The 27667-nt window shown below is 35.7% G+C and overlaps 1 protein-coding gene across 1 annotated transcript in view; it reads right to left on the bottom strand.

Moving 5' to 3' along the window:
- Positions 1 to 27667, bottom strand: part of PRKCA (protein kinase C alpha) — a 511588-nt gene that overhangs the window by 301425 nt on the left and 182496 nt on the right. The window contains exon 3 of the mRNA XM_036758262.1: positions 8636 to 8718. Within this exon, the coding sequence (XP_036614157.1) occupies positions 8636 to 8718 (83 nt within the window). The remainder of the gene's footprint in view (positions 1 to 8635; positions 8719 to 27667) is intronic.

Here is a 27667-nt window from a genome sequence, read left to right as displayed (position 1 = left end):
TAGGGACTTGAATAGCCACCTAGCCAACTCCTTGGTTTAAAGGTACCTTCACAACCATATATCCAAGGTCCTTTCTCAGGCTCAACTACCAAACATTCAAACTCTAATGCAGAGAGTGTAAGTCCTATGAGCTGGCCACATTGATCGAATGCCAAATGTATGTTTGCCTAAAATACTATTTTACAGAAAACTCACACAGGGCAGGTGCTCACATGGTTGTCAGAAGAAGTGATACAAGGAAATTCAAGGTCTTTCAGAAGAACTTTGGTACTGATAGTGAGATATGGGAGACATCAGCACAGGATGGTCCAGCATGGCATGCCCATATCGATGAAGGTGTTATGCTTTATGAGCAAAGCAGAATTTAGATAGCTCAAAAGAAACGTGAAAAGTGCCAATTTAGAGACATTTCCCTCCCAAATGGTCATGCAGACTATTTGTGTGGACCTGTGGTGGAGCCTTCCAAGCTTGTATTGGTATGACTACCCATAGCTGAACACATAGGATATTGACTCCAATATCAAGGTATATTGATCCTGATATCATGATGTCATTTTGATCCTCTTCAAATGTGGACAAACAACAACAATATCCAACAAGTGGTTCTCCAGGCTCTAGCTGAAAATTTCCAACTGGGGGAAGCCTCTACATTTCAAAATAATACATAACATTTTAGATTATTCTAATTTTTTAAATATTTTAGATATTTTGATTTTTAAAATAATATTTTTTAGTTAGCTCTAATGATTTTTCTCTTCTCCAGGCTAAACATATTTAGTGACTTCCACCAGTCCTCATATGACATGGACCCAAGGACCTTTACTATTCTGCTTGTCTCCTCTGGACAATCTCTGTTTATAAATGTCAATTTAAACCTATGGTGCCCAGAACCAAATATAGCATTCCATATCAATAAAAAGTAATATATAAAGATTTTGTTCATTGTTCTAAAAAAATTAATCTATGTGTTAATAATTAGGCTAAACTATGAATATTTTTCATCATTCTTTTAAAAAATTTTAAAGACAGTTTCATGAAAAAGCACATAAAAGTCCATAAAGGGAGAAATTGTTTCTAATTTACTTTTCTCCTGCTTTTTCTGAAGGACCACTGCATTTCTAGTTAAGAATAAGAAACTCCCAGATGACAAAATTCATTTGACCAATGTAGTTCAACGCCTTCTCAATAACTTTTAGTCTCAGAGAGTTTCCTAGAGGAGTGAGAAGTTAATTGACTTGCCCAGGGTCACATAGTCAGTATGTCTCAGAGACAGAATTTGAACCCAAGTGTCTTTGATTTCAACTGGCTTTCTATCCTTAATTCTAGCTTCATCCACTTTTCCTGCAGTAGACATCTAAGGACTTTTGCAGACTCTCCTTGCCCAAATTATTAACATATGAGTTACTCATATGTAGTATGTATTAAAACCTCTCTAACTTCACATGCCACCCTATATATGTTTAGGGTGGGTTGTCTGTTTCACTCTGAAAATGCCCTTCACCAATGCAGATTAACAATTCAGTTGCCCAGGGCACAGGGAAGTTAAATGCTTTGCCCATGATTAGATAACCAGTATATATCAAAGTCAGAGTAGGAACCCAGGTTTTCCTGACTCTAAACCAACTGTCCACCACCATGCAATGCCACCTGTATGAATAACTTTGTTGATTTCCATGTTTTAAAATTCAGTGATTAGAAAAAAAAATTATCTCATTACACATTATATGTGAGACCCTATATGGACCACAAAGAAGAAGCCCCTGATTCAAAGAGTTTGTGGCATAAACAGGGAAGATAAAATATTCAGAAACATAATGTCAAGACAATGTATAATAAAGATAGTTCAAGGTATTGGAGTGGTGTTTAGATAAGAAAAATCATAAACACCAAATGCTTAGTAGGAGGAAATATAAAGTATAAAAAACAAGTTTTATCTGACTTTTCATGTAGTTTTGTCTTTCTTCCTCCACAGAAAAGCACTCTTGTTGTTCTAAAAGTATTCTATGAAGCAAAGCTGAAAATCTTGCAAATTCTTCAAGATGCAAATCCAAACAACCAAAATGGACAATAAGACACATTGTCTGTATCTGTAAGTTCAAGCCAAATTCCAATGAATAAATGACATATTAATTACATCTGGGCTCAGTGTTCTACCCTGTAAATAACAAAAGTAATTTTAAGTGTGTCAAAAAGGGGGAGGGGGAGGAGAGGTGAAGGATCTGTGTGCAAGAAAAAAAGTTTATTAGACCTAGATTCTCTCAATTCTGTGTGAGGAAATAGTCTTCTTCAGTGTCTATGGCCTCAAAAAATAATACCCACAGTATACAAATTAGTTCTAAAAATTAAAGTAAAAATTCCTTTTATGACACAAATATGATCCTAATACCTAAAAACAGGAAAGAACAAATTAAGAGAAATTATAGACCTATATTGTTAATGAATACTAATACAAAAGTATTATATAAAATTCTGGCCTAAGGACTACAGCAATAATAACAAAAAAGTATTCACTATGATCAAGTTGGAATTATACCAAGAATACAAGGGTGACTCAACACTAAGGAAACAATTAACATAATTAACCACATCAAAAACAAAATCATTCTAAAGCATGTGATTATATCAATGGATACAGAAAAAAAAATGTTTCACAAAGTACAAAAGACATTCATGCTTTTAAAAAAAAAAGCATGATCCATAGATTAAGGATCTTTTGTTTGTTTGTTTTTTGGCAGGGTGATTGGGGTTAAGTGACTTGCCCAAGGTCACACAGATAGTAAGTGTGTGTCAAGTGTCTGAGGCCAAGTTTGAACTCAGGTCCTCCTGACTCCAGGGCTGATGCTCTACTCACTTCACCACCTAGCTGCCCCAAGGACCTTATTTTTTTAAAACATTTTAAAAGTGCATATCTAGAAGCAAAGATAGCATTACATGCAATGGGAAACAATAGAAGTTTCCCAGAAAATTCAGCAGTAAAATGAGGATGCCCGCTTTCCCCACTGTTATCTGACATAAGGTTATGTAATAGCTAGAGCACTGGACTTGAACTCAGGGAGACCAGAATTCAAAATCCTCAGTCACTTTCTAGCTATGTGATCCTAGTCAATTGACCTCTCTCAGCCTACATTTCTTCATCTGTAGAATGGGATAATAACAACACCTTCCTTTTTGTTCAGATCAAATGAGATACCATGAGCACAAATGCTAGTTATTATAGCTTTCGTTGTTGTTGGAATATTAGTGATACCATAAGACAAGAAAAACAAAGTAAAGCCATAAAGATAAGCAAAAAGAGATATGCCAATTGGCGAACATGATGATTTACTTAGTAATCAGGGAATTGTACAAAAAAAATGATAAAAATATTACCTTTAATAATTTTTCATCACAGAATGAACTCAGAAAATTCTATAATATTTCAGTAAAGGAATGACAAAATCAAGAGGAAATAATAGAAAGAAAAGTCTTATTTTTAAAAACTACCAAATGAATAAAATATCTGGGGGTGGGTCTAACAAAGCATACTCTAAGCTTGTATAGCTACAACTACAAAAAACTCTTAAGTGAAATAAAGAATCATGTAAATAACTCAAGGAATATTCAGTACTCTGACTCAGGACTGGGCTATGATAATATAACCAAAATTCTGATTCTCCTAAATTGATTTGTAAGATTTTAGTGTTATATAATTAAATTACCAAGTGCATACATTATAGAACAAGAGTGCATAATTAAAAGCAGAAGAGAACTCAAAATATATTACAAATTAGTATCAAAAACCAGTTTTTACTGGCTAAAAAATAAAAGAGGACAGGGATTGCTTTTTGCCTTTTTTGTATCCCAGCACTTAGCATAGCATCTGTCACATAGTAGGCACTTAACAAATATTAATTGAATGAATGGATAAAGATGGCCCAGAAACAATCAAAATTCAGCCTTCAATAAATGTAAGAATATAAAGAAGGTGGGGAAGAATACCCCATTTGAGCTAATTGCTGGGGAATTTGGAGTGAATTGGAATTGGAAAAATTAAACACCTTAAATTACACATAGCACACTAAGCTCAAAAAGAATTCATACCATAAAACAATTAAGAGAGAACAATATAGGGTACCTTCACAGCTATAACTAAGAGAAGAATGCGTAAGTAAATAAGGCAAGAAAAAGGTTTAAAAATACAAAAATAAATAATAAAGTAAAGAAGATAAAGTAAACAATATCGATTGTATGAAATTGAAAAACTTTTGAACTAACAGAAATGACATAATTAAGAAAGGAAGCAACTTACTTGGAAAAACTATATTTTATATCTTTCACAGGCACTAGTATTCAAGATAGGTAGGAAATTTGGAAAAATTGTATAAAGGGCAAAAGTCAAACTTCAATGATTAAGTGGTTAATAGCATTAACATTTTTCAAAAGAAAAGTTACAAACTATTAACAACAGTAGAACTATCACTAATAATAAGAGGAATGAAAATCAAAACAAATGCAGGGTTTCACTTCACACCTAGCAAATTGACAAAGATGACAAACGATGGAAACTGAAAATGCTGGCAGTATTGTGAGAAGACTGGCACATTAATAAACTATCATGAAGCTACGAATTTGTTTAACCATTCTGGAAAGCAATTTGACATGATGAGAAATTGGCTAAAATGCCTACTCCCATGGATTGAGATGTTACTGCTAAGAAGAAAGAAGTCAAGGATAGAAGTAAAAGTACAGCATGCACCAAAATACTTAGAACAGCACTTTTATGTAGTAGCAAAGACTTTACACAGTAGATGCTCATAGACTGGAGAATGGATTTTTTAAAATCATGGTATATATAATAACTAAGCTGGACTCTCTGAAAGAGATACGGAAATAGCCTCCTTCCTTCAGAGTGGTTGGATATAATGGGGATTCAGCATGGCATATATTGTTCGACTTGACTGATATGTTGTTTAGCTTTGCTAAAGAAAATTTTTTCCCTTTCTTTTTTCTTCTTGTTTATAAGGAATTGCTACCTCCCCAACAAATGAAGAAAATGAGGGTCAGAGATGTCCAATAACTTGCTAATGACCTCAAAACCAGTAAGTTTCAGATGTATAAATGGTGTTATCTCTACAATATAATACCGTATATTTAAGAAAAATAATACCTCAATACTTATAAAATACTTTAAGGTTTTAATTAAACATTGCTTACAACATATCTATGAAGTAATGAGCTAGGTGTTCATATTTCTATTTAGAGAAGAAACTAAAGCATGTCAAAGTTAAGTGACTTGCCTAGGATCAGTAAGTTAAGCATATGAGCAGAGAATTGAGTCTAGGTTTCCTAATTCTACCTACACTAACGTCTAAATCTTTTGATGGCCCATGGTGTCTCTTTCATTTATTAGGCATTTAATCATAGACTGATTTATGACTTTTACTACCAAGGGAGAATCAAGTGAAACAATATAAATAGAAGCCTTTGCCTTTCAAAATCATTTTGTAGCATTTAATAACTCTGAAAGTATTATGTGCTGCGTGGAAGCTTAACATTACTTGTGAGTGATACAAAATATTAGTATTCTTTAACTTTTAATGTGTGTGCATTTTTTCTCCTAAGATGACTTGCTTGATTGCAGTTAACATGAAGGTAAGTGGCCTTCAACATCTAGCATTGTGCTATGCACATAGGAAGCACTTAATAACTATTGGCAGAATGAAAGAATAAATGAATAATATTATTTTCTTACAAAAAGCAGAACACACATTTGTTTCCCAGATGACAGATGTTTATTTTCTCAGGACTTCAATTTCCTCAATTATAAAATGAGTGGAGTACACTTAGATGGTCTCCAAGGTCCTCTCAATTTTTAACTGAAGAGGACAATGCCTCTCATCTCTAAATATTTGGAAAATTGTTCCTCAATGGGTATTATCTGCATTGCAAGGTAAACAAGTTGTCCCTATCCATGACCTTCTTAGGAGTCTCTGCAAAAATTCACATAACTTAAGTAAAAATAATGTGTGGTTAGAGAAAGGAGAGCCTGATCCATTCATTAAAAATAGTCTATCTTTTAACTGACAGGATCAAAAAATGAAGATTTTACTCCTTAAAAGATGTCTGTTCTTCTGTATGGCAGATAAGACTAGCTAATCCTTTGCACATTTCAACATGTAAAGTAACTTTCTCCAATGTAAAGAAGTTTTCTATTAACTTTTTTTGGGATAATATTAAAATATAAGTATGACAAGGCTCACCACCACCCATTTGCAGTTACATTAAGATTCTTTTAAAAACCCTTGAATACAGTTGAGAGAGAAGTAAGAAAAGAGCATGTCAAAACCAAAGGCCACAAAACATCTCCCCAATCTATTTGGTCTAACGTTTATTATCCTCATATCCAGTTTTAGGTTGTACAATTAGGAATGATTTACAAAATATGAAGAGATATGATAGAAGTCTTAACATGTTGAAAAGAGAACTCATTCTCTTCCAGGCACCCAAATTTCTCCCTTTTTCCTATCTTGCCTATTTCTGGGGGGAAGCCATCATTATTCCAGACCACCAGGTTTGCAATCTCAGGTAGTACCATCTTTTAAATACCCTCACTCCTTATATTCAATAGATTTCCCAGCTTCCTTCAAATATCAGATCAGGTACCGCCTTCCACAGAAAGCCTGTCTTGATTCTATCCTTCCCACCCTCCCATTAGAAAATAACTTGTTTCTATTTTGTGTATATTTTTCCTGTGTACATACTGTATTGCCTAACAGCATGTAAACCCCTTAAAAGGCATAAAGTGTTTCCTTTTTTATTTTTGTATTCTCAATTCCTAGTCAATTGCCTGGCATATATTAGGCACTCAATAAATGTTTGTTAAATGAATGAATGATTAAGACAAGAACACAGATGGTTCAAAGAACCGGATAATAGATTTCCATTTTTAGATAAGTATTATTAAAGAAGTTAAGAAATATTTTGAAGAAGATGGAGAGAAGGAGATTGACATAAATCCAGTGAGAAATGTCTATTTCTCTCCCTCTTGCTCTATGATCATGATCACTGCTACTATACATTCCTATCATCAGGGAGAAAAAAAAGGATAAAAATGATAAAATAGGGAAAGAAGAGAGAAAAAGGACAGAGAAAAATTCAAGGAAGTGGAGACAAAAAAAGGGTAGGTAAAATTATCATCCCATAATGTTTTGAGTCAGGTAAAAACAAAAGGAGTAGAATGGATGTAGGCATGTAAATGGATATTGTAGGATAAATAGTATTCCTGCTCATTCCTTTTCTAAGCCCTTAAACTGAGACTGTTTAGCATAAAACAGGGAAGAAAAAGAAGATGAGTAGAAAGGGGCCAAATGAAAGTTTTGTAAGACTAGTTATGAGACCAAAGGAAAAGGTTAACACTCCAATATTCTGAATACTGCCACAGCTGTTATGTATTCTATCCCCCTTGTCAAGTGGTCACCGTTAACTTCTCTCATTCCTTATGTGAAAACAAGGGAAAGGACTTCCAAACCCCACAAGAATTCCTTCTCTTTTCTTTTAAATAATTAGCCAAAACCAAAAAGAAAAGATTGAGGAAAAAGTAGTGAAGGCTTGAGAGAAACAAGTGCCAATGAAAGGATTCATTTCAACCACACACTACAAATAAATATTTGAAATGAATATTTGAAAGAAATGGAAATAAGAAATGAGGTATTGAAGAATCTTTTTTGTGCTAGGATTTGACTTGCCATAAATTCAACTTATCACAAAATAAATGCCCATGAACCAGTGACAGAGAGATAGCTAGTACTAACATATGTACATATTTTTATGGAGGATTTATGAAAGGACATAGATAAGAATCTCAGAGGATTCATCTTCCAATGAGCCTTTTCCATCTCATCTTTGTCAACTTTCCCTTCTGTTAACTAATGCCAGTTCAGGGAATTAGAAAAGGAATGAGTGGAATATTACTGTAGCACCTGTTTTCTTAAACTCCTTAAATCCATTCTATCATTTTTATTTTTATCCTTTTTCTCTGAATGTACTTTAGATGTTAATATTCTCCATGTGTTTTTATGTTTTGGCCAATATATCCCATTTCTAGAACAACTGAAAAATGCAAGGAGATAATGGTAAAGACAGAATAGAATTAGGACATAAATAAACTACATTATATGTTCAGACAAAGAAAGCTTCTGAAAGTATTGTTCTTCTAAACAGATGTTAAATTATATTATTCAACAGGGGAATTTATAATGCATAATGAAAAGGCATCAAGCATCACAGGAAGCAAACAAGCAACATTTTATTACATCAGTGGAGTGCAATAAAAGACTCATTATTCAATAAGCCATTTGAAGTGGAATGAAACTAGATTTATGTTCCATTTATGACTCATCAATACGTTTACAGATGAAATTACAAGTGTTTCATATAGTAGGACAAACTTTGCATAGTATATGCAACAATGAACATGACAGCCATGGCTTTGAACTCAGTGTCATTAACCTATTACTTGATGCAACCTAATAACATATGAAAGTTCCTCAGGAGAGAATGCCATCTATCACTATTCCATGTAAAAAATGGCCAGAGAACATTGTAAAAATTGTCAGACAAAGACTCTGCGAGCCAGCAGACATCTGCATATACTTACATCAGTGTCAGGCCCTTTATCTGCACCCGGACAAGAGAAAGTGACAAATTCATGGCACCTCTTGTGAACGACAAAACAGCAAACTGGTAGGAAGAAAATAAAACCACAATTAAAGAAGGTTCTCACTTGCTAAAACAAATTTAATTTGGCTATAGATGGAATGCTTTAAAAAGTAATCACATGGCATTCATTCAAAGACTTGTAGTATTCAGTACTGAATTAAATATCATCACCATCTTCAATAAATTTTAATATGCAATGATTGTATAACATTAGCTCTGTCGCCATAAGCAAGCCAGGTAATACATCTAAGCCTCGGTTTCCACACCAATAAATTCAGAGTAATAATAAATATAATACCTACATCTTGAATTGTTGTGCTAAGTCTCGAATTAGATAACATAACTTGGCAAAGTTTCAAGTGCTATGTAAATGACTTGTCATCATCACAACCTCTGTCTATGTATATGTATATACAGACATATCTATATACATACACACATATATACACATGGGTATGTATGTATGTATGGATACACCTGGATATGGATAGGACAGCTAGGTGGCTCAGCGGATAGAGTGTTGGGAGTCAGGAATACTTTAGTTCAAATCTGGCCTCAGATATTTACTAGGTGTGACCCTGGGCAAGTCGCTTAACCCTGTTTTCCTCAGTTATCTCGTCTGTAACATGTGCTGGAGGAGGAAATGACTAACCACTCCAGGTATCTTTGCCAAGAAAATCTTAAATGGGGTAATAGAGAGTAAGACATGACTGAAATAACTGAACAAGAAAACACACACACACACACGTATATGTATATATTTATTAGAAATAACAAAGAATTATCCTTCTGATACTTAAGGAATTCATTGTCACCAATGCACCAATATAAAATCAAAGAAGGTTATGTTGCATGCTATCTTCCAAAAGGCATCATGGCACAATGAACATAAAGCTACACTTGGAGCAAGTTAAGTCCAAGTTCTACCTCTGACACATTCTAAATGTGTAACAATGTCACTTAACCTCTCAATGACCTATGCAACTTCCTAGGACTATAAGTTCCACATGGATTGTGGAACTTCAGTGGTGGGTGGATGTGACGAATCTCCATCTCCACACTAAAAGTTCACAAACAGCTAGATTTTTTTTCTTTTAATGATACTTAACATCTTTGCAGAATCGCAAAGTTAGAAAGAAGTTGGTAGGTCGCCTATGGCTTGCTTCCACTGTGCCCTCAGGAAATGCCTATTTCACGGACAACAAACTTTCCTTTCATCTTAAATCTATTCCTCTCCCACTCCTTCCATCTACTGGCTCTTACTGAAAATTGACTGCCCCTTGATGATCCAACCTCCCCTTCTATCCTTTCACTGTCTTTTTAACCTTTAACTACTGGCTTCCAACCTCATCATTTCACCAAAACTCCCCTCTCAAAAGTTATTAATTATTTTAGTTAATAAATCCAATCTCATTTTCTTAATCCTCATTCACCTTAACCTCTTTGTAGCCTCTGACACTGTTGATCATTTTTCTTCCTTGATACACTCTTCTCTCTAGGTTTTCAGGACATTGCTCTTTCCTGATTTTCCTCTTACCTAACTGATCCTTCTCTGTCTCTTTGCTGGATCCTCTTCCTCTAACTATAGGTGTGGGGTTCTGTCCTGGACCTTTTCCCCCTTCTCCCTCTATACTACTTTATTTGGTGATCTCATCAGCTCCCAAGTATGAAATTACCATCTCTATGTTGATGATTGTCAAATCTAACTTTCCTTCCCCATTCCTTCAGTTGACATCTAATCTTATATCTCCAAATGACTTTTAGATATCTTGAACTGAATGTCCAGTAAACATCTTAAACTCAGTACATCCAAAACTGAACTCATCTTGTTCCCTAAACCCTCACCCATCTCATACCTTCTCTATTACTATAGAGGACAACACCATCCTCCTAGTCCATAAGGCTCACAACTTGAAGTCAACACCATCTTTCATTGCCCATATCCAAGCTATTGCCAAAGGCTTTAGATTTCACCTTTGCAACATCTCTTGAGTACTTCCCCTTCTCTCCTCTGACTTTGCCACCTAATGTAGGCCCTCATCACCTCACACCTTCCTTATTACAATACCTTGCTGGTAGGTTTACCTGCCTCAAATCTTTGCCTACTCCAATCTATCCTCCATTCACCCACTAGAGGTATTTTCCTAAAGCACAGGTCTGATCATGTCATTTCCCTACTCAGTAAACTCCAGTGGCTTCCTATGACCACCAGGAACAAATACAAAATACTCTTTCGGCATTCAGAGTCCTTCATAACTTAGACCCCTTCTACATTGTCATTTTCTTATACCATACTCGCTAACATGTATCAGTGACACTGGCTTCCTGGATGTTCCATAAACAAAACACTCCAACTCTCAGCTCTAGGCATTTTCTTTGGATATCCCCCATGCCTGGAACACTATCCCTTTTCTGCTCTTAATACTGACCTCTCTGGCTTCCCCTAAGTCCCAAACAACATAACATCTCCTACAGGAAGCCTTGCCAAACCCTCTTAATTCCAGTGACTTCCCTCTATTAATTATTTGCTATTTGCCTGTATATAGCTTGCTTTGTATACATATTTATTTGTATGTTATCGCCCCCATTAGATTGTAAACTCCATGAAGGCAGGGACTATCTTTTGCTTCTTTTTTTTTTAAATCCCCAGTGCTTAGTACAGTGCCTGAAACATAGGAAGCACTTAATAAATGCTTATCGATAGAATGCTTTACAAACCATGACATAGCTAACATCTGACCAACTCTAAAAATCATAAACACTTTGCTAAGCTCAATAAACATTGTTCTGATGTGCTAAAAATGCTCAAGGAGACTACCAAATATCTGCCATAAAACTGTTCAATTAAAAAATATGTTTGGACTACCAAATTTCAAAATGTGAACAGAATGTTTCATAAAATTGCAATCTACTCATTTGTGCTTGATACTGGCTGATTAAAGGTAAACCTACATATCCTAGGAAGCACTGGGGCAAGGATGTACTTCAAAACCAAGTAACAGCTTTTTGCTGTTAACAAATTATAAATGTTAGTAGGTGAGGAAGTCTGAAATTATAAGACTGTGAGCTAGAAAGGGGCTTTCAAAAACCTCTAATCCAACTTCCTGCAGATAAGAAAATTAAAGTGTTGAGAGTTTAAGCGACTTAACTAAGCATAACATAGGACAAATTTGAAGCATTTTCCACTATATCATACTGAGTTTCATCTTCTTCTGAATTCCTATAATACTTTTCTTGTACCATTTGTGTGGTACTTATATTTGGATCTAAAAGCAAGGAATAGCAAGAGAAAGAGAACTATAACAGATTGATACCAATGAGTATTGTGATTCAATTTTCTTAAATCCTAGTACAGTCTTCATCAATATGACCAAAAAGTTTAAATATGAGCAATTTGGATTTATGTTAGAAAAGCAATGATGGTTCAAAATTAGAAAAATAATTAGCATAATTAACCACATTGAAATAAAAGTACATGATTATATTAATGAATGCAGAAAAAAACCTTCAACAAAATGCAACTGCTTATTTAAACAAAAATCTTTTCAAAGCATAAGACTATATTCTGGACCTACATCGATTAGAATGTCTAGTGATTCCATCTTGGGAAAGGAATAAGATGAGATGCTTGGAGACCATCTAACAACTCACAAAAGCTTTACTTAACAATAGCATGGAAAAGATATTGAGCAGGGTTATAACACTAATTCAGTTGGACATAGATGCCTGTCTTCCATAGTGTGGCACCTTGGCCAAACACCTTGGCCAAACTCCTTCAACCTTGGTTTTGTCTTGTTTTTTTTTTTTTTTACTTGAATGACCCAAAAGCTATTTCAATGATTGAAGCCTTAGTCCCTTAAGCCAATTTGTTCCTAAGAATGGCTTCCTTGACTGATGGTGGTGTCTGAATGCAGATTGAAGCTTACTTTTGTTTCCTTTATTTTTCTTGAGAGTTTTACTTTTGTCTGTGTTTTCTTTCACAAGTGTTTTGCTTGACTACATTTGTACATATAAGAATAGTTTAAATAATTAGTCATATTTGGTGCTAAAGGCTGGGCCAGATAAATGATAAAAAATTATATTACCTGAATTAAAGAATTAGTGCTTTGTCAAGTTAACAAGGGGTTACTTTATAGATCTAGACAAATAATTTAAAATGTATTTAGAAAATCAAAAGATCTAGAATTTCAAAGAAAATGAAGAAAAACAAAAAGGAAGAATGAAGAACATGCATATAGAACCTAGATTATACCATAGACCAATAATCATCATGTTTTTGGGGAAAGTAGGGTTTATGCAGGAGTCTGAAGAAGGGACTGACATCTGATAAGCAATGAGTCACGGTAGAATTGCTGTGGATTTGGAGTCAGGAGCTATCTTGGTTTCAATTCTACCTTGGGAATTTTAGCCACATGAGACTGGACAAGCAGTAACTTTTTAGACAAGGAAAACAATTAAGGGTAAGGAATTAATAGCTGACAGATTGGGAGGCCATTGGTATCATTCACTAAAATAGGAAAGTCAGAGAAAAGTTTATTTAGGGAGAAGCATGGATTCATAGAGGGCACAGTAGATAGTGCACCCTGCCCTGACTCATCTTCCTAAGTTCAAATCTGGCTTCAGACATTTGCTAGCTGTGTTACCATGGGAAACTGTTTGCTTCAGTTGTCTCAACCGTAAAATGAGCTGAAGAAGGAAATGGCAAAGCAGTCCAGTGTCTGCTGGGAAAACCTCAAATGGGGTCACAAAGAATTGGATACAACTGAAAATGACTCAAAAACAATGACTATGGATCATAAGCTCAGTTTGGGAAATGAGATGGAGGGACTGATAGGGCAACCAGGTAAAGACTGCCAATCACAGATGGACAACAAAGATTGGGGAGAACTCAAAGATTTAGGAGTCATCTACATTGAAACTGTGGGAAATAACTTTTAAATCCCTCGGAATGAAATGGGCAAATTACTGTAACCTTTCTGTGACAAAGAAAAATAGAAAATGAGGATGAAGTTCTGCAGGTTGGAATGGAATTTTTGGCTTACTATGATCTATAGACAGAAAAGAGCCTGCTACTCTTAGTGCTTTCCTTTTGTCCTGGAGGGAAAGAAAAATGATGCAAGCTGTGAGAATTGGACCCAGAGGTTTCAAGACTGAGTGCCTTTGTGGAGAGGAGGCAGTTTGGGCTTTCCTTTCTGATTGTGGAAGGGATCCTATGATAAAGGCTCTAGACACCTGGGCCTGAGACAGTAGACAGTTACTATTAGATTTGGACAAGAAGAATGATAGATCTAGACAAATAATTTAAAATGTATTTAGAAAATCAAAAGATCTAGAATTTCAAAGAAAATGAAGAAAAACAAAAAGGAAGAATGAAGAACATGCATATAGAACCTAGATTATACCTTTTGTATATATACATGATAATGCTTCTCTCTCTTTCTCTCCCACTCCTTCCTGCCCCCTCCCTCTCTTGCTCCCTCTCCCCGCCTCCCCTGCCAGGTTGAGAGCCACTTCCTATTCTAAAGCTTACCTTTGTTCTTTAAAGTTATAATTAGTTTGAATTTTCCAGCTAGATAAAATTCAATTGATCATAGCTCCTTCTGATCTGGGTACTTCATTATTTTTTAAAAGAGAATTGCAAAAAGAGACAAGATAGTGAGGACAAGGTACACAGATGAAAGCCAAGGGGACAGAAAGGACAGACCCTTTTTGTCTAAATGTTCAAATGGAAGCAGTATTTTCATTCCCATCCCCCTTGGGGGGCTCAGGAGCTATCTGAGAGAGAAGATTGTAATACTATATACATTTCCCCAAATTAGAGAAAGGTCAAGTCACATGGATCTAAATCTCTTTCCCCTAGGTTGAAATTAGAGCCTTAATGGCTGTGTTAGGTTTGCCGTCATTCACATTGGCTTGCAGAAGACGTTGTTTCCTGTTTCCTTCCACATGCGCTCACAACAATTTTTAGAGAATAGATTACCATGGTGGGAAGAGGGAGGAAGTAACTTAGAAAAGATCAGTGATGTCCACAGTACAAGGTGAAGGGTTACTCAAGATGCAGTACCTAACTTTCCTCTCTACCTGCAACAAAACCACACTAATGATATTGTAACAACAATGCTACTTGCCACTACTGTGGCTGTGTAAGACCAATAACACCAGCACAAAGAAGGGCTGCTAGCACAGGTTCTTTGGTCTGCTTTTCTAATGAAAGTAACCTTAAAGGGTTAATAATCTTACTTTAATTAAACATATATATATACATATACATATACATATACATATACATATACATATATATATTGTTCACATAGTTAAAGGGAAAAAGTCAGCAACCTGAACTTTCAGACAAAATACAAACAAATTACAAACAGGAATTACAAGGAGAGAGAATAACAGAAACCAACAGACAGGCTTTTATCTGTCTGATCAAATCATAATACATAGTCACCAGAGAGAGAAGCACCAACATCTGGGTTTTCAAAGCTGGGGGTGGGGCCTCTTAAGGGCTACCCAGAGTTTCCTCTGGCCAAACCACAGGACCATTCTTCCAATGAGTGAAACCCCCAAAACAAAAGCCAATCTCAGATCATATATACACTTCTCAGGGCCCTGGGGCTTAGTACCTACTTAGCAAAAGGGGGTGAAGCACGGGGCCTGGGGTGTTGGGCTTTCTTGTTTCTTAAGCAGGTCAAAGACTCTTGATTGAAACAAAGGCAAGACTCATCAAAGGCACTTAATTACCTAGGTGCTGAGAAGTGTTCCAGAACAAAAGCCAACAAAGGTCCCACTTTGCTTACCATTACATTTGAAAGGCAAGACTCAAAGGCACTTGACTGCCTTAGTGCTGAGAAGCACTCCTAAAGAAAAAACCAGGGCAAAAAGTCCCACCTGCTTGCCATCACAGATATACAAAGCAAAATGTGGGAATTCCATATAGGATATTTTAATTTACTTTTATGTTTTAGAAGCAATTCCTAATTATTCCTTAATACTTTTTTAATGAAAAGAAGGATTTCCTGCATTTTTATTGAAGGAATTATAGATGCCAATTTTACAAAATAACTTATTTTGTATTTTCTTTCTGAATTTTCATTTCCTATTCATTTTATTTTTTTTTACAACTTTGAGTTAAGTTCAATGTTTTGTTACTGTTAGGGAAGAATTATTATTTAATTGGATTTTAACATTGTAATTGTTGGATGATGTTGGATTTTCGTTTGGACTTTTAATTGTTGGATTTTTAATTTTGATTCCATTCAAAGTACAATTTCATTTTTATGATATTTTGTCTTTTAATTAATTTTGAGAGAATTATTGTTTGGAAATGCATATTCTCTTTAGGCGCTTAACTATTCTTATTTTAAGTTTTATTTTTCTTTTCCTCTCTGTGTACTTACTTGCTTTAACTCTGCCTAATCTATCACACTGCCATATTTAATTCATAATCTGGCTTGGATGAATGGAGATAAGGCAAATGAGTAGGCTTAAGACCACAGAAATTACTGATAGCCAGAGTTGTTGCTAATTCCTTTCTTTCACCACCTTTTTCCTACTAAAAGGAGAGGGTGTGTGAAGCAAAGAAACATTCAAATAAAAGAAAAAACTATCACAATCACAATCATGAATTCAATTGGAAAACTCACTCATGGTGGGGGGTGGAGAGAGAATTTATCATAAACCAGATTCAGAAAAACACTGTTTATAATAAATACATTTAAAACTTATAGATTCACATGGTTAACTTGAGAGGCTGGGTAGAATATATTGCACAATGGGTGAAATCAAGCAAGATTGGCAATCAGGAATTCTGACAAAGTAATGATACAGAAACATAATAAAGCAAGATAAGAAAAAACATTATATTATGCTTAAAGGCACCATAGATTGTGAAATATTATCATATATATTTGCAAATATATTTATAGACTAGCATAGCTTCTACATACTCAATGGACAAGCAAGTTAAAATGTAGGAAGAAATAGGCAGCAAAATATTATTAATTGCTGGGGATTTTCATGTATCCCTTTCAGACACTGACAAATCTAACTAAAAGAAAGAAAATAAAAATTAAATAGAATTTTGAAAAAAATTAAAAATGAGTTTTTAGCAGAATGGGAATCTTAAAAGTACCTATTTCTCAGTATCTTTACAAAAATTGACCAAATTAAATTATAATCAGATGATAAATATTTAATTTTGAATATTTATGACAAATCTGTCTAATAAAGTCTAATATCTAAAGTATATAGAATTGATAAAAATATACAACACTCTAAAATACTACTTGATTTATTATATATCATGATTTTATAGGGATAATATTTTCTTTACTGTCATTTAATATATTATATAATAATCCCTTTATAGTTAAAAGAGATAAAAGTCAATTCCCAAATAAAAAACTGCAGCTATCAACAAGCATTTTTAAATTCACCACTTTACTAGTAAGAAGTGAAATGCAAATACTCCTTGAAAGAAGGGACTGTCTTTTGTCTTTTTTCTTTTATCTCCAGCATAATGCTTAGTACATGGAGTGATTAATAAATGCTAGTTGACTGCCTGGAATTAAAACAATTCTGTAGTTCTATCTCATACACATCAGATGGTCACAAATGACAAAAGAAGAAAATATTAATGAATGGAGGTATTAGAAGTCAGGGCAGACAAGCGTACTATTATTGATGGAGCTGAGAACTGGTTCAACTATTCTAGAAAATAATTTGAAACTATACCCAAATGGTTACTAAGCTTCCTATATCCCCCAACCCAGCAGCACTACTATTAGGCATATACTGTAAGGAGGTCAAGGACAGAGGGAAAGAACCCATATGTACAAAAATATTTATAAAAGAACACTTTTTTGTGAAAAAGAACTAGAAACAAAATAGATGTTCATTAACTGGGGAATAGCTGCACTGATTTTGGCAGATGAATGTAATGGAATTTTATTTCCCATAAGAATTGAACCATAACTAAAGTCTCCTTCACCGGAAATCTATAATTCTAGAACTCTATATGACTTTCCCAAGGTCACACACACTGTCAGAATTAGGACTGGAATCTAGGTCTTCAAAGGCTTATACTGCTTATAATGGATCTGGAGTCAAAACACCTGGATTCAAATCCTGATTCCAAAATGTATAGCTATGAGATCTTGAGCCAGTCACTCCTCTGAATTATTTTCATAATCTGTAAATAATTATATATGCTAACCCCCTCAAAGTTTTGTTGTAAGGAAAAGACATTTTTTTAATCCTATGGTGCTATAGAAATTATTACCATAACCATATTCACTATGGAAACAATAACAAGCACCCAAAAAAGGTTAAAAATTAGTTCCAAAAATAAAAAAAAATTCAACAAACATTCAGTGCCTACTGCATATAGAACACTGTGTTCATTTTTATTTCCCCTCCTTCCCCTAAAAAAAAACACCTAATTATATACTGTTTTATCTCTAAGGTAATCCTATAGCATTAAGCCTGATGGTGAGACAGCATGAACAAGGCAGGGGAAAATAGTTTTGATTATTGTAATAAAAATAACAAATTCACAGTATTTGGTCCTTTTTTGTATTCATTCAAACAGAGTCTTCATTTAAGAGACTTGTTATTTACTCTTTATAAATTTCATGCCAGTCAAGGACAGAAAAAATAAATGTGTTGAAATTATGCCAGGACATAGTTTTGGAAACAATAAAGAAGAATTGTAAGACATATATTCTGGCCGTGTACAAGTCTCTTGAGTCAAAATGAAAAATCTAAGGGGTGTTGATAACACAAATAAGTTTTAAATTGATCCTAAAAATATATTATAATGAAGAGCTATGCATAACCAAACGAATATTTTTTTCACAAGATAACACAATGATTGGTCAGATTGCCAAGTTTCACGATCAGTTTGTGAAAATAAGCAAAATCTAGGCAGTGGACACAATTCACACTTCACAGCATTTCCCATTGGAGTGTGTCCTTCTCTTCCCGTCTTTGTCCCTCCACCAAGCCCATCAAGACCCAATGTCTTCACCTCACCCCCTTCATAAAAAGTCCAGGAATGAGTACCCAAAGTCCCTATCCAAGTCTATTTTCCCCCAATATTCCCCACTTTACAAGATTTTCCTCTCAATAATTCTGAAACCTCTCCATTCAAACATTATTTTCCTTAGTCCAAGGGAATTTGAAAATGATCCATTTAAGCTAATCTATACTTTGAATATTGTGAATAGGAATTACTTAGTAATATTCAATTCAATAAATTCAATTCAATAAACATTTAATAAACATCTGACTTTCTTTAAGTGCCAGCTAATGTCCCACCTTCTGCAATACTCTTCTCAGTCCTCCTTAATCTCAAAGATCACCTCCAACTTTGACTGTATATATTGTTTGCACATAGCTGTTTTTATATTATCTTCCTCTTTAGACTCCAAAGTCTAATGGAGGTCTAGTGGTGCAATGGATAGAGAGCTGGGCCCAGAGTCAGAAAAACTCATCTTTCTGAGTCCAAATCTGGCTTCAGACACTTACTAGCTGCTGTATGACCTGGGCAAGTCACTTAAACCTGTTTGCCTCAGTTTCCTCATCTGCAAAATGAGCAAGAGAGGGGAACAGCAAATCACTCCAGTATTTTTGCTGAGAAAACCCCAAATGGGGTTACAAAGAGTTGGTCATGACTGAAACAACTGAACAACACTAGACTCTGAACTCCTTGAAAACAGGGACTGATACTACCTTTCTTTGTATCCCCAACACTTAGCACAGTGCCTGGAATTTAGTGTCAATAAATATTTGTTGATTTAATTTGACTAATGGTACAAAGCACCCTGTTAGTTACTGGAGCTACAACAACAAAAAAGAATACATTCCTTGTGCTCAAAGGTCCCTATTCATTCTCATGGCTTAATGAGTACAGAGGTAGATATAAAACATAAAGTAAAAAAGTAATTTCAAGAGGCAATGAAATCAAATTTTAATCACCTAATAACACATCATATCTAAGAATATGATATAAAGATGAGAGTATAGGTGGTACACACTATACCACTGATTCACTCACTCCTTGAAATTTCATCTGTGACTCAACCTCTCTATCGATGAGGCATGAACAGAGCTATATGTTTGCTAATGCTGTCATCCTATTTGCAAACAGCTTCTTTAAAAATGTTAAACTGAGTAAAGTATTAAAATATTCTCTGCCATGCATACTTTTGGAGAAAGGTATTAATACTGAATAACTGAATTTTAACAAAAGTGAAAACTTTGTACTTGCCTTCAGTTTTAGAATCTCTCTCTACTATAAAAGATAAATTCTTCACTGGTATCAAATGCCCTTCTCTAATAAAAAACAGGGATATCTAACTTAGGGGCTTTTATATAATTCAAAATTATATTGCATTCCCCCCCAAGATTAATGTTGTGCAAAAATGACACTTTATTTTCTTAAATAATTTTATTGCCGAAGCAAGCAAAACTGCAACTCTACCCTTCCATAATTCTACTATTATGATGGCTCACAGTTAGTGTAAATAGCAATTGTTTCTGTTTTGGCCAAAACCCTGGAAGGTCTTCCCCTCCCAGATTGATTTTTTTTACTAAAAATAGGCCATTCTTTACCTCATTTCTTACCTAGCCTTAATCACTGAATGGGCATTGCCTCAGTCAAACTAAGACCTGTTAAAGAACTTAGATTAAAAAGGGTAAGATCTCCCACTATATCCAGGGGGCATCTCCAGTCTCCTATACCTTACCACTGGACCCAAATGGGTCCGGAAGAGAAAGTGAGGCTGCTGACTTTGCACAGCCCTCCTTCACTTAAATCCAATTCACTTGCATGCCATGGCATCACCTCAGTGATGTCATAGTTCTCTTTGAAAAAGGACAAACACAACTATGGCTTTACTCCCCCCATCCTTCTGAAATGTCCCTTGCTCTCTTCAGGGTATTTCTGTTATTCTGCTTTTTTTCAATCACTACAACTACTCACTTAATCTACTGAGTGCCAACCACCCCCTCAAAAAAGCCCTCCCTTATAACATAAAAATAGTCAAGAAAAAAAATCCATACATGAGTCATGCCTGAAAATGTATGCATCATACTTCATCTCTACTCCATCACCTCTTTGTCAATAGGAGGGAGGTATTCTTCTTTAGACTTGTTCATTGCCTTGATCACAGATCTTAGTCTTTGACAGTTGTTTTCCTTTGCAATGTTTGTAGTCATTGTATAAATTGTTCTGATCCTGATCACTATACTCGGAATCAATTCATATAACCTCTGCCAGGTTTCTCTGAATCCATCCTTTTCAACATTTCTTATACAACAATAATCTATTATATGCATATACTGTATGCATGTCATTTTTTTACCACATAATATACTCTGTCTTTCCCCAGTTGGTGGGACTCCACTTTGTTTCCAAATCTCTACTACAACAGTGAGTGTGGCTACAAATATTTTTATATAAATGAGAATTTTCTTTCTTAGATCTCATTGGGACATGATGGTATCATTTGATTAGAGGGTAAGCACAGTTTAGTCACTTTTTTGAGTATAATTCCAAATTGCTTTCCAAAATTGTTATATAAAATCACAAATCGACCAACATTTTCCCACAGGCTTTCAATAATTGTCATTAACCATTTTATCTTTTCTGCCTATCAAGGCTATGTTCCTGCCTTCCGGACATCGAAACCAGGCCCTTGCCACTGTAGCATCCTGGAACTTTCCTCGGCACCTAGAGCCTCTTGGCCATGCAACATCCAACCAGCCCTTCTCACTGTGGGACCCTCAATACATTCCTTTCCCCACTAGCGAATACTTCTTTGAATCTTCATTTGCAGAGAGGCCCAGGCCCATCTTCATCCCCCTTTCGGTCCTGTTCCTAGCTTCAGCACTTCAAAACCATACGCTCCTATTAGGTTTCTTCATTTTCCCCCTCTTCTCCCCACTTTTGAGCTCCTTTTTGCGTGTTATCTTGTAAGCTCCTTGAGAACAGAAAGTGTCTTGCCTTTTACTTGTATATGAATCCTCAAAACCAGGTGTATCATCTGTCTTTTCCCACTGATGATATAGTTATCTGTTTCTCTAGCCTTTGGCCCCTTCCTTCCTTTTAGTTGGAAGCATGAACTAGTGGTGGACTGAGAAATAAGACAATCTGCTAAGAATTATGCTTGGGGAAGTAATGAAGCTCTGAGCAATAGTCTAAGCTTCAATGCAGGGCCTTATGATGACTTTTTTTTTCCACGTACACCTTTATCGCTTTACACCTTAGGGGCTGTGAGACTTGAGAAATGGCCAGTTTTAAACAATGTTTTTAAACAAACAATATTTAAAGAAAACCCATAAAATTTGATTCAGAAAAAAAAGATTCATTGATAGAGAACAAGACTTTGTGATTCAGTGGAAGGAGTACCTGATCTGGTCTCAGAGAATATGGACTCATATCCCAGCTCACCACTTGGCAACTTCAAGTAAGTAACTCCACCTCTATGGGACCCCCTGTCTCCATAGGAAAACAATGAGGAGAATAACTTGGATAACTTCTAACATCCTCTATACCTCTAACACTGTGATCCTATAAACAAAAGATAGAGTAGTGAGGGGGGGGGGAATGAATTTTCCACTTCCTATGAGAGCATGGTCCTGTTAATTTAGAGTCATTTTCTTGCCTAAGTGATGGAGACTCTGTCACTCTCTGTCTTCTGATTTTTCAGTAACATCATTCTGGAACATATTCCTTGGGGGAAAAAAAGGATGGGCAAGTGATGGTTGGGAGACAGGAATGGGAATCAGTAATGAAGTTAGTTCAGGCTGCACAAAAGAAATTTGACTGTCTGTTTTAAGTTCATTTAAAGGATATCCATGATTTTACCATTTAGAACACACTGTCACAAAGAACAATAGGGACTGAATAATTTAAGGGCTGGAACATGCTTCAAGTTATTAAATAGAAAGAAAAATACATTAAATAAATTTAAATAACCATACTAGGGTATAGAGCAGCTAGTTGACACAGTGGATAGATAGCTGGGCCTGGAGTCAGGAAGTCCTGAGTTCAAATCAAGCCTCAGACACTTACTAGCTGTGTGACCCTAGACAAGTCACTTAACCCTGCCTCAGTTTCCTCACCTATAAAATGAGCTGGATAAGGACATGGCAAACCACTCAAAGAAAACCCCAAACAGGATCATGAAGAGTCAGACATGACTGAACAGTAAGATATTATGTAAGGTATAGTAGAACATAAGGCAGGCCTGCACAACCTGCTGCCCACTCCCTTAATGCCCTAGCCTTGCAGCAAGCCAAGATTTCCTCTACACAAACAGGAAGTTTTCCTCTACATTTTTCATGGGTTGCCAGAAATCCTTTGGCCACCCACAGGTCACAGGCTGTGCAGGTCTGATATAAGGAGTAGATAAATATACCATTAAAATATACAATTAATTAACTAGAAAACCATAGAAAATGATTGATGGTACATTTAATTAATTAAATGATAAGATTTGACTCTAAGCTAAGTATTAACCCTAACCTCACCTCAGTCTTGTGTGGCAGATTAAAAGATTATTTATCCATGAAGAAAATGTATAGCAGTGTCCTCTAGGAGCTCTGGAAGTTTGATGGGGTTGGGGAATATGCAAGATTAGGAATAAAAAAGAGCTACATTTGGAGTCAGAGGATGGAGGTTCAAATCCTGCCTCAGGTGCTTACTGAGTGACTTTAGGTAAGTCACTTAAACTCTCTTGGCCTCAACTTCCTCCTCTTTAGATTAAGAGTTGGACTAGATGACCTCTAGGCTCTAAATCTTTTAAGTCTTATGATTCAATCATAGCTATCATCACACTGTGTGGTAATATAGTTTTTAATACACTTTCTGGTCTCCTCCCACAATATCAGGTGAATCATCTGTCTTTTCTCACTGATGGCATATTATCTGTTTCTCTAGCCTTTGGCCCCTTCCTTCCTTTAAGTTGGAAGCATGAACTAGTGGTGGATTGGGAAATAAAATAATCTGCTAAGAATTATGCTTAGGGAAGTAATAAAGCTCTGAGCAATAGTCTAAGCATCAGTGCAGGGGCTATGATGACTTTTTCCATTTATACTTTTGTCACTTTATGCCTTAGGGGCTCTGAGACTTGATAAATAGCCACTTTTAAACAGAAAGAGCTGCTCTCGAGTCCTGCCAATGACATATTCTACATGATCTTGGATAAATCACAATTAACCTCTCAAAGACTTAAGCAACTCTCCAGGATTAAAAAATAAAGATAAACTGCAAATTGTCACAGTTGGAGAAGGCTTAACATACCATAAGAGTTCCCTACATTGATTAAAAACAGGTCTGAAACAATTTTTTTTTTAAAAAAAAAACTTCTACCAGGCTGTGTGTGGTATTTTAAGGTATTTTAAGGTATTTTAAGCCTGGATTTGAGCTTCAGGATAAGAATATAGAAGCTTATTTTAAAAGCCCAAATCAAAAGTAAATTGGTTTGAAGTCCCAATGAAAAGCTTTGCTGCATAAATTCATAGAACAAGTCACACTGCTCAGTGGAGAGAGTCTTGTATTTAGAAGAAGAAGACACAGGATGCCAGCTCTGCTGCACGTAACCTACAGGACAAGCCACTTACCCTCTCAACAACTCATTTCTTCATCTATAAAGTCTAGGTATTAGACTCTATGGTGTCTTCCAGCGCTAAATCCTAGGATTCTATAATCTTAGACAAAGGTCTTTGTTTCCTTATTTGTAAAATAAGAGATTTGGACCAACCAAACGACATTTCACACAAAGTTCATTATGATCACATGCACCTCCCACGGCAATTTTAGGGAATTCACTCTGTTGATTGACATAATTCTCTTTCTCCTTTTCCATAAAATAAGGAAACTGATTCCCATGTGGCCAAACCCCCTGCTTCCAAAAAATGGGGCAAGAAGTGGGTGATAGCATTTTAAAACTGATTTTATTAATTATGCTTTGAAGTTTCTGCTTCCTGTGCTATTTTTTTTAGTACTTTGTAATCCCACCCTATCTCACAAGGTTGTTATGGGGTTAAAACAAAGTGATGGATAAAAACTACTTACTAAACTGTCAAGTACTATATGAACATCAACAGCTACTGATATTGTTGCTATAACTATTATTATTTGCTTCTAGGTTTTCCTGGGCTGCCTACTGACTTTTAAAGTTCAGAGAGTCCTTTATAGGTCTCCATTAATGTGAATTTCCTGTAGTCCCATTGTTCAGTCTTCAAGGGCTAGAATCAATGATCATATTTCACCTAACTATAACTTAAAACAGTATGAATTTGAATATATATTATTTCAATAAAATATTCTAAAATTCCAGAAAATTAAGACTGGAAGGGATTTTTTTTAAAGTCACTTAATTGAGGTAGAGGGAAATTAAATGAATTGTCCAAGGTCCCAGAGCTAGCTAGTGGCAAAGGTGGGAAAGGAATGTAGGATTAAGATGCCAGACTAGCTGTACTTTCGATGACATCTGTAGATTCCTCTCCAAACAATTTTGAACCCCCAAGATCTCAGAAAAGTCTAAAATCTGGATTGGTTAATCAGGAGAGGCACTGTGGCCCAGTCTGAGCTTAATCGACCACAATGCTTTGCAATTTTTGGCATTACGGAAATGCCTTACTCTCTGAGTGAACTTAAAATGCCCCTTTCTGCGCCAAGACTGCAAAGCTGACTAGATCATTCTTCTGTTAATTACTACCAAGGACAAGGCACCTTGAACAGACATTACCTTGAATAATGGGACTTTTCTTATCTTAATATCTTATGGACTATGCTATGTTATGTCATGTAAATGGTAAAAGAAACACAGATATCCTGGATTATAATTTCAATTGACACTGTGCCAACTCTGTTATCTTACTGTATTTACAACATATTCAATTGTGAAAATTCCCTCCTCATTCGGTGGATAAACATATATGGAGATCATAAAGTTGAGTGACACAGACATTCTGAGTTGAGATTATTCTAAAACACATTTAAGGCTTCTCATTCTTTTACCAGACAGTCAAAATTTAAGTTTTGGCTCCGTGCATACGTCCATCTGCCAGCTTTAAGGGAATAAAACAATATGAATTCATATAGCCTCCTTGCCTCTTTTAACCAAACTTTTAGGGTGACACATCATCATACTGCTAAGAAAACACCTCTTCCCTGGAGGATATTCTACTTCTTGACCTTGCTTCTGCTCATGTTGTATGGCATACTTACAAGGGACTCTCTTCTGTCTTTTTCTCCTAAAGTTATTTTGTACATAAATTGTACTTACTTCTTTTTAAACACATGTATCTCTCTATTAGAAAATAACTTCCCTGAGGATAAGGTCAGCTTATTTTTTTCTTTGTATCCCCAATGTCAAGTACAGGGCCTGGAATCTAGTCTAAATCTTGCTAAAGTCTCTAATCTTCTCTCAATGAGGCTATGAATAAATTCAGAGGGGACTATTTTACATAAAACCTTTTAAGTCACAAATTTATTCCATAATACTGATCCAAGAGAGATCCAATAGAAACAAACAATTGAGACTACAAGTCATTAAGGCTATGCTTTGGTCTGGGAATAATGGGTACTCTAAAAAAAATCAATATTAAATCACTTTTGTGTTCTGAATATAGACTAAGTTATTTTAAACCTGTCTACTCCTGCAAGTTCCATTCCAAGTGCACCTGTAGGCAAAATGGCTCTAATTATGCACATACCACACAAACTCACACAAGTAATGATTGCGGAAGGTACCCCATATTCAAGGCCCTCAGAGGGCTCCAAATTTGTCTGAAATACTGAATCAACTCTTTTCCCACTAGCTATCACTTTATATCCTATTTGCTTGTCTTTAGCAAAGGAAGCTTACTGTGGGCTACCACAGGCAAGCCACAAATCTAATCTGCATCATTTCTGCTCAATCAGAGTGTGCTTGCCACACAAAATACAAAAAAAAACCAAACTCATTATTCTCAAAGTCTTAGGGCACTCCTTGCTCCTGGAGCTGGAGGGCAAATAGTTGCCAAGGCAGGAAATGTGAATTTTATGGCTTTCTGCCCCCATCCATTTACCCTATTCATCACCTACATCATCACCTATTCTGTTCATTTACCCTAAAATGAACCCCTAAGTCATCTCTGAAATAAGCTGTGGTTAGATACCAACTCAATGAACTATTGTCATTCAATTTAATTCAACATTTATTAAGGATTTGCTATGAGCCAAGCACTGGGTGTAGAGTATAGATAAAAAGAATAGATACAACCCTGCGGTCTGCACAGTCTTCTTAAGGGGACATCACTTGGGACTTCCGGCCCTGTCTCGGGAGCCTTGTGATCTTACTGCTGTTCTAAGAGGCCATTACTTGGCTCCTCCTTAGGGTCTGACCCCTAGGAAGCCCTGTGATCCCCACAGATTAAGCGGGGCTACCACTTGGTCTCCCTCTGGAAGTCCTGTGGTCTGCACAGCCTTCCGTAGGGATTATCACAGGGTGCTTCCTCAGGACTTTGGCCCTGCCTAGGAAGTCCAGTGATCCCCAAAGTCATGTTTTCTCACAATTTGGGGAAGTCCAGTGATCCCCAAAACCACGTTTCTCACACAGGTTACACTTTCTTTTAATATAAAAGATTTCTATTTTCATCATCATTTTCCTAACCCTGAATCTAGACTTATTAAGATTCCAGTGAGCCTAGTCATGTAGCAATGTGAGTAAATGCATGATGCTCATTTAATATCATTTGAACCTCAGTAAGGGCCAGAGCCTGAACTAATCAACCAGAAGAAGCACATTGTTCTCTATCAATGAATCTTTTTTTCTGAATCAAATTTCATGAGTTTTCTTTAAATATTGTTTGTTTAGAAATATTGTTTAAATATTGCCTAACGGATATATATCCCTTCTTTGTTCTCTCAGAGAATGCCTCTCCTTGTGTCAACAAAGCCAGATGGAGCTAAGAC

This window comes from Trichosurus vulpecula, chromosome 4, assembly GCF_011100635.1.
Source record: "Trichosurus vulpecula isolate mTriVul1 chromosome 4, mTriVul1.pri, whole genome shotgun sequence".
Taxonomy (NCBI): domain Eukaryota; kingdom Metazoa; phylum Chordata; class Mammalia; order Diprotodontia; family Phalangeridae; genus Trichosurus; species Trichosurus vulpecula.
Note: the sequence above shows the minus strand (reverse complement) of the source record. Positions and strands in the feature narration are given on the sequence as shown.